Source organism: Solanum tuberosum, unplaced genomic scaffold, assembly GCF_000226075.1.
Source record: "Solanum tuberosum cultivar DM 1-3 516 R44 unplaced genomic scaffold, SolTub_3.0 scf00580, whole genome shotgun sequence".
Taxonomy (NCBI): Eukaryota; Viridiplantae; Streptophyta; class Magnoliopsida; order Solanales; family Solanaceae; genus Solanum; species Solanum tuberosum.
In genome coordinates, this window is record NW_006239500.1 from 239,107 (window position 1) to 248,071 (window position 8,965).

An 8,965-nucleotide genomic window follows, 5' to 3' on the forward strand; every position below is an offset into this window, starting at 1 on the left:
GCCTCTCTCTCCCGTCCAAACAATTGCAGCCCAAAGAAATATTCCACATAAATATGACAGTTGTATTTTGTGTTATGTATCAAATGTATTTGTATTTCATATCAATTATATGCATATTTTGTATCAATTGTGTTATGACAATTTGTATTCTGCCAATAGTATTCGTTGAGACAAATTGTGTTCGTTAATACAATTGATACAAATATGTTCGATATATGATACAAATCAATTGTATTCAGACAATATTATTTGTATTAATATTTGTATTTGTATTCTTTATCAATTGTATTCGTGATACAACAATACAACATTTATTCATCCTCTTTTCTCACTTTCTCGATCTCGCTCGCCTCTCTCGATCTCACTCGCCTCTTCCCTAATTGTATTCATTTTGATACAAATCAATTGTATTAGTGATTCAACCTGATATAACGAATACAAAATGTATTCAACTTCTCTCACATCTCTCCTCTCTCTCCCAGATCCGGCTCACCTCTCTCCCCCCTCTCCTAGTCTCGCTTGCATATCTCCCCCCAACACGTAGCTATAATTCGTTATTATCATTTTTGAAAGTTTTCCTTTAATTTATTGGGTTTGAAATGTATTATTTATACGTTTTTACTTCTTAGTACTGTCTAAGCACGTATAGGGCTTAAACCAAAAAACATGAGGTTCAGATGAATCCATAACTTATTTTCTACTTGCTAGATCTACCCACCCTTGCTAAACGTCCCAATGGCAATCTTTGGGCGAGGCAGAGTTACAGTAGAGCTAACAGGTTAACTTTTAGTATCTTTGAGCTAAACCCATATTTATGCTTAGAAATCCATTCAATATGTATAAATATTTTATAAAAAAATTCAACAATCATTTTTTTACAATTCAAAATAACAAATTTAAAATTCTAACTTTGTCTCCGTCTTAAAATGAGTTAACATTTAAACTTCATGAGATGACCATTAATGGTTAAAGTGACCTTATGAAACTAATGTCAAAACTGGTTTCCTGTTACGTCTTGGTCTATATTTCTCCAACATATCTATATAACAATGTTTGATGAAAAGTTGGCTGGACTTGATTATGTGCGGAATTTAAAAGGATCACATTACGCTATATGTATGAACAAACAAACTTTACTCAACAAATGAAAAGAATCACATTTCGCTATATGTATGAACAAACAAACTTTGCACAACTACCTAATGGTTAGTGAGAATTGAAGTAATAATCCTAAATACATGACTTTTCATGAAAGTATGCAATCAATAAGACACAACTATGGTCCTTGGAAAGTGTCATTTTCACTTTTGTTTTCTACGTTTTATTAAAAAATAGTTGGAAATGTCATTTTAAACAACGTAGTCAGACCTTATCCTTATCTTGGGATGCAGAGAGGTTGTTTCTGATAAATTCTTGGCTCAAGAAAAAGCATATTGAAACAAGAAAAAGCGGAAGTGAAGAAATCATGCTAAAAAAAATACTATAGCAACTATGACGAAACATTCTGAAAAAAAATGGTAACAATAACAAACTATCACAATACTTGAAGTACAAGAGACAAAATATAGTAACAGAAATCGAATGACAAGAAGCACAAGAACAATATTGCAACTATGAGTATGGAAGGATAAGTAAGACACTGCTCTACTATGTCCAACTAACCTTCTATCCTAATCTGTGTCCTTCACAACCTCCTATCTAAGGTCATGTCCTCGACAAGCCGCACTTGCATCATGTCCTGTCTAATAATCTTTCCCCAATACTGCTTTGACCTACCTCTACCTCTTTAGAAATCATCCACTGTCAACCTTTCACACCTCTATATTAGGGGCATTCGTGCATTTCCATTTCACAATATACTCGAACCATCTCAACCTCACTTTTTGCAACTTGTCCTCCATCGAGGTCACTTCTACCTTGTCCCAAATATTTTCATTTCTAATCTTTCCTAATATTCCACATAATCCTTATTTTCGCAAATATATCTTCTGAACGTGAGAATTTTTGGTTGGCCACTCCAACCCATACATGATACATCATAGTAATTGGTCTGATCATTACTAAATAGTAATTAGTATTCATCTTTAAATTTTGATGGCACCTTCTTATCACATAATACTCTCGATGCGAGCCTTCTTATTATTATCTTTAATATTTCAAAATCATAAAAAAAAGTTAGCTCAATAGAGATTCCAAGTTAGTTTCCTCGTGATAGGAGTTGATTTCTCAAATGACCACTCAATTAATAGTTATTATTTCGAAAAATCACATTTATTGTTGATTTCAATTTCCTTCAATAAAATAATAATAATTTTCTAAGATAATAATTACTACTCTAATTAACTAAATGATCATCTAAAAATTCAACTCCTCATTATATTAGTTGTATTATTTTGACTTAAACTGCCAAAAACTTGAGAGAAGAAGTCTGCATTATTTTATTGGGTGATTGGTAGTTGGATTATAATATATCTAATAATTCATTGAAAAATATATTCTGTGGAAAATAAAAAAATATGTGCACTTGATCGATCTACTTATATTTAATAAAGTCGCATCTTTATGCGTTTCATTTAGTATGAATCGTTCAAACTAATTATGTTCGTAGAGTATGTTCTTTTGTTTCTTTAATATTCACTCCTTTCGTCCATATTTACTTATGCAGGTCTAATTTGACACGCCTTTTAAAAAATAAATAATTTTATATATTACCTCTAATTATTATAAGTATATAATATAAGTCTAAATTATTGATGAAATAAAAATAATTAATACTTAATACTAATGTATAATAGATATAAAAAAGTAATTAATTTTTAATTTTTTGTGAACAGATAAAAATTGAATTTCTATTTTTTAATATAGCGAACATTAGTGGACTATTCTCAACGTTAATTCATTGGTTGGATCAGATGCTTCTTATACTTAATTAAATTAATGACATGTTCCCACATGATGAAAGTCAATATATTAAATTGTTTAAGCAACTATTATTGGTACAGACGAGATTTAAAATAATAATACTATATCTAGGTATTTTTGGAAAGCTCCATGAAGAACGTTAGAAACGCGTTGGAATAGTCAAATATGTGACTTAGCTGTCAATAAAGTTCAACAAAATTATGAAAGACTAGCAAAAAAAAAAAAAAAGTAGACTTGAGTTTTTCTTAATTATTTGTCTAAGTCGTACTGTTCATATTAGACAGTATTAGTGGAAGGAACAAGTACTATAAAATATGTGAAACGAACAAATTATAAAAATATTATTAAATTGATAGAGTTATCTGTCATGTGATCAGAAGGTCAATTTGAACTGTAAAAACATGTTTCTTACATAATGTAGTATAAGATTGTATACAAAAGATTCTTGTAGTTCGATTCTTTTCCAAATTCCACACATAACAGAAGTTTAGTACACCGCGCTTTCCTTTTTAAATATATACAAATTTCTTTAAAATAAATTGAACACGAAAAGAAAAAAAAATTGGCTTAACATTTATGTATGAAACGATTCAATTTTTTTTAGTAAAATCTTAGAGAAGAAAATAAAGGTGCAATTTTTTTTAAAGCAAATAAAATAATAAAATTTAAATCATAAAACAAAATAGAGAATTTCATGCTACTTCACTAGTAAAATTATTACACCATCTCCTCTATTTTTACTATAGTCTCTCTACCCCTTTAAAAATAAAAAATAAATTCCTATAAATATGCCTACCCTTTGCACTATCCTTTTTTTGTTTATAAATAGTAACCTCTTATCGACCATTTTTTTTCAACGAAGGAACGAAGAAGAAATTAATTCTCTCAAAGTCGTTCCTTCTTGAGAAAAAAGAACACACACTCTCTCTCCTCCGTCCACCACCATTCACCACCATGGTCATATCCAAGGCCGCCTCGGAGTCCGATCTCTCTGTCCACTCCACCTTTGCTTCACGCTATGTTCGCGTTTCTCTTCCCCGGTAAATTAATCTATTATCTAATATTTTTTGCTTTATATCTTAGTACGTACATCACACATTTACTTAATATTGAAAGTTGAGTGTCTTTTTCAGTTTAAGTCACTTTTTATTTCAATTGATTAGCGAAATGAATACTTGCTCTTGTTCACATCAAACATCATTCTTTTCTCTTTTATCTCTATCTTGATGTTGACCCTAAGTTTGCTAGCAATTCATATATATACCTTTAAATTTCGAACATTTGTAGCGAGATTCACACAAACAATAGTCAATAACATTCGGATCTATTATTGCTCATGCAATTTGAATTTTGGATCCTTTTGGTCAACTCATTGTGGAAGATCATGAACATTTTTAGGGGAATTTCTAGTTTCGTCACTAATTTAACAATCATTTCTTTTCTTGGGGTTTAAGATTCTTGAAAAATATTTTCAATTTATTTATTTTGCAATATTTTTATCTTAGGTTTAAGATGCCGGAGAATTCGATACCAAAGGACGCAGCATATCAAATAATAAATGATGAATTAATGTTGGATGGAAATCCAAGGCTAAATTTAGCTTCATTTGTCACAACATGGATGGAACCAGAATGTGATAAGCTAATCATGGATTCAATTAACAAGAACTATGTTGACATGGATGAATACCCTGTCACCACTGAGCTTCAGGCAAGTTTTCTAAATTTTTTTTCTCAACAATATATTTGACCATGCGCACATCAATTATTTCATCGAGTATATGTGGTCTCCACATTGTCTTTTCAAAATATTGTGTTTGATCAAGTGATCAGTTTGTGCACTCCTCATGAATTATTTTATTGAGTATCAATCTACCTTACCCACAATTGTTTTTTTTCTCTCTCTTAAAATATTGTGTTTGATCTAGCCAATTTGTGTTCACGTTGATTATTTCACACACTATATGTGATATCCCACGTTGTCTTTTCAAAATATTGTGTTTGATTGGTGAGTCAGTTTGTGTATACATCGTAAATCATTTCATTTAATATCTTAATTCCTTGCACGATTATTTGTTTTTGTTTCAAAATATTGTGTATGATTGAGTTAGTTTGCGCTTATACCGATTATTTCATCTAATATTCATTTTACGCACCTCAATTATTTCATCGAGTATATATCTACCTCACACAGTCAACTTGCACATAAGTCAATTATTTTACCAAGTATATATGATCTCTCACATTGTCCTTTCATAATATTGTATTTGATAAATAGTCAGTCTAAGCATACCTCAATTATATCATCGAATATCTACTACTTCGGCTCCCACGTTATCTTATTTTAAAGTAATTTAATTTTTTCGATGTTTATTTATTATTACAATGCAGAATCGATGTGTAAACATGATAGCCCATTTATTTAATGCACCATTGGGAGAGGGAGAGGCTGCTATTGGAGTTGGAACTGTTGGATCCTCAGAAGCCATTATGCTTGCTGGATTAGCCTTTAAGAGAAAATGGCAAAACAAAATGAAGGCCCAAGGAAAGCCCCATGACAAGCCCAATATTGTTACTGGGGCCAATGTCCAGGTATGTTCTCCACTAAAAGCCCATCTTTTTTTTTGTGGAAAAGTTACATATTTGATCGCTCGATCAAGAATATGTACAATCGCTAGTTATTATACATAAAAAAAGATAGAGTAATAACCTATTAAAGATGATTAAATTGCATTGATAATATTATTATTTTTACGCTTTCGGTGCATATAACTTAAGTTTTTATTAATTATGTAGGTATGCTGGGAGAAATTTGCAAGGTACTTCGAAGTAGAATTAAAAGAAGTGAAATTAGAGGATGGATACTATGTGATGGACCCTGAGAAAGCTGTGGAAATGGTTGATGAAAACACTATTTGTGTTGCTGCTATTTTGGGTTCCACACTTAATGGAGAATTTGAAGATGTCAAACGTTTGAATGATCTCTTGGTTGAGAAGAACAAAGAAACTGGGTAACTTATCCCACCTTCTATGTTCTAACCTCGTATACATTATAATTTTTCGACGAAGGAAGTTCAAATAGACTCTTTGACTATATACACATACATATATCAAATAAGTTGTGGTAGAAGTAGAGACAAATGTAGCTGCTAAGTTACATGTTTATTTAAATTTCAGTAACTTTGGCTCAAATATATAAACACACCAAATTAAATATGTATGACTAATAGATTAGAAACTTAGTAGATGGAATAGGTTGTGAGAGAATTAAAATCTGAACTCATAGTATTTAAATTTTGGATTCACTTCTGAATAAACCCGTTTAGTTCTAGAAAACAATTACTTCTTAGTGGATATACTTGAAATTAACTCAAGTTCCCGTGAATATTATAAGAGTTTAAGTCATATACATTGTAAGTTACTCGTTATAATTGTTAGTTAATCATATTTCTAAGATTATAAATTTCAAATTTAATGAGGCTTAATTATAAATATATTTTAGATGATATAATAGTTTTTTTTTATAGTAACAACCTATATAACTTAAACTTTTTATATAATGTTCATATTTTTAATTCATGTTCGTAACTAAGTGTTTGAGCCAAAGGTCTATCGAAAACAACCTCTTTACTTCGCAAAAGTAGGAGTATGGTCAATGTACATCCTATTCTTTCCAGATTCAACACGTGAGATTACACTGTATATGTTATTGTTGTTGTTGTTCATGAGTAATTAATAGTTGATAATTGTTATTAATTTAACAGGTGGGATACTCCAATTCATGTGGATGCAGCAAGTGGTGGATTTATTGCCCCATTTATCTATCCAGAAATTGAATGGGATTTTAGATTACCATTAGTTAAAAGTATTAATGTAAGTGGTCACAAATATGGTCTTGTTTATGCTGGTATTGGTTGGGTTATTTGGAGGAACAAAGAAGATTTGCCTGAAGAGCTTATTTTCCACATCAATTATCTTGGTGCTGATCAACCTACTTTCACCCTTAACTTCTCTAAAGGTAATTATTACTAATTAAATTATGTTCATCTTTACAAAAATGTTTTCAATACATAATATATAATATAACATAATATGAAAACATATTATTATCAAATTTTAAAAGGTTACTTAATTACCTTCTTTTTCAACATTATCAAGTTTTCCTTTTTATAAATTGATAGCATAAAAGTTCTACTGTTAGTATATAAAAGTTAAATTTCTGATTTTATCTTGACTCGCAGGTTCTAGTCAAGTAATTGCACAATATTATCAACTTATTCGCTTAGGTTATGAGGTAAGCTCAAAATTATGAAAAATAATATATTTTTAATTCAAGATTATTATTGTAATAATTAATTATCATTATGAATTATGTTATTAACTAGGGGTACAAGAATATTATGGAGAATTGTCAAGAAAATACAAGGGTACTAAGAGAAGGACTTGAAAAGACAGAAAGATTCAACATAGTTTCCAAAGAAATTGGAGTCCCATTAGTAGCATTCTCTCTCAAAGACAATAGTAGACACAACGAATTCGAGATTTCTGAACACCTTAGGAGGTTTGGGTGGATCGTGCCAGCTTACACGATGCCAGCCAATGCTGAGCACGTTACCGTGCTCAGGGTAGTGATTCGGGAAGATTTTTCCCGAACACTAGCTGAGAGGCTCGTGGCGGATATTGAAAAAGTCCTCCATGAGCTCGACACCCTCCCTGCCAGAGTCACGGCTAAATTGGCCGCGACCGCGGAGGGTGAAGGCTCATCAGGGCATAAGAAATCCCCAATGGAAGTGCAATTGGAAATCACCAATGTATGGAAGAAGTTTGTTGCTGAAAAAAAGAAGACCAAAAATGTAATATGTTAAAAAGAGAGTTAACTTTGTTCTTGTTTTTATTTGTGTGTGTTTTTTTATGAGTGTTTTAGTGCTAATGTATTTTGAAGGTTCAATTAAGTTTGGACTTTCTTTTGGTGTAATTTGTTTTCTTTTGGTGGTGTTTTGACACCTCTTGAAAAAAATTATTATTTTTTTGGTTTATTATGTTTTTATTTTACTTTTAAGTGTTAATTTTCAAATAAGTAGTGTACATCTATTTCATTTCAGAGTATGAGAACTCAAAATACTTAATTTTAACGTGATGTATATAAATCATTTAAACTTTTAGAAGTAAGATTTGTATATTTGGAAATTATATATATAAAAATAATATTTAAAATATTATAATAAACAATTTAAGAAAAATATGATCAAAGAAGAACCTATTCTTTAAATGGAGTTGAAAAGAAAAAAAAAATACAAATATTAATCATAGAAGAGGAAAACTAAATACATTAAATTATTATATTTTGAAGAAATCTCAACCTTATGAAACTAATTTACAATGTCTAAGACAAAATTTCACCTTTTTCAATTGGTAGGTAGGCACACTTTCATTTTTTGTTAACTAGTAGAGGGTCCATGGTTTAATTTAGTGATTAAATGTCAATTTTATTGCTTGACAATATGGAGTATTAAGACAAGCGAGAAAAAGAAAATAACTATTTTTTATACATAAAACCTTATTACGAAAGAATTTTTTTATACTAAGGATTTTATGAACTCACGTAATCTCACGACTAACACATTCAATAACCCATGCCAGACTATTCAAAAATACTGTAAAAATAACATTAAAAGGTAATAGCTAGAATAGAAAGTTGTTTGCCTTTGTAAGCTTTCACTTGTAACGTTCTTCGATAAAGAACTATTTTTATTTAAAAATCATCGTCTTTTTTTTTGTTTTTATCACTGACATACTCAAAGGATCACATATTGTGGCATCAATTATTTAACTAAATTCCATTACCAATTAACACTATGTTAACCTCAAGACGTTGATCTCTAACTCGAAGAATTTTACCAAATCAATTTATTGAATTTTTTTTTTTTTAAATTGTATTTTGTAATTAGAATTTCACAGTTACGAAATTACCCTTTTCTACTGAACAGAAACTCGAGATCTGAGCTCCTCCACCCCACCCCCACTCCCTTCACCCCACCCACCCC

At 30.4% G+C, this 8,965-nt stretch overlaps 1 protein-coding gene across 1 annotated transcript; it reads left to right on the forward strand.

The window, feature by feature from the left end:
- Window positions 1-3,757: 3,757 nt before the first annotated feature.
- LOC102594980 (glutamate decarboxylase-like) lies at window positions 3,758-7,957 on the forward strand. The gene is made up of 7 exons (XM_006365799.2): window positions 3,758-3,962; window positions 4,428-4,632; window positions 5,313-5,513; window positions 5,718-5,932; window positions 6,686-6,939; window positions 7,163-7,215; window positions 7,307-7,957. Exons 1-7 carry the CDS (start codon window positions 3,877-3,879, stop codon window positions 7,784-7,786), a joined length of 1,494 nt encoding a protein of 497 aa, XP_006365861.1. The 5' UTR covers window positions 3,758-3,876; the 3' UTR covers window positions 7,787-7,957.
- Window positions 7,958-8,965: the final 1,008 nt, after the last annotated feature.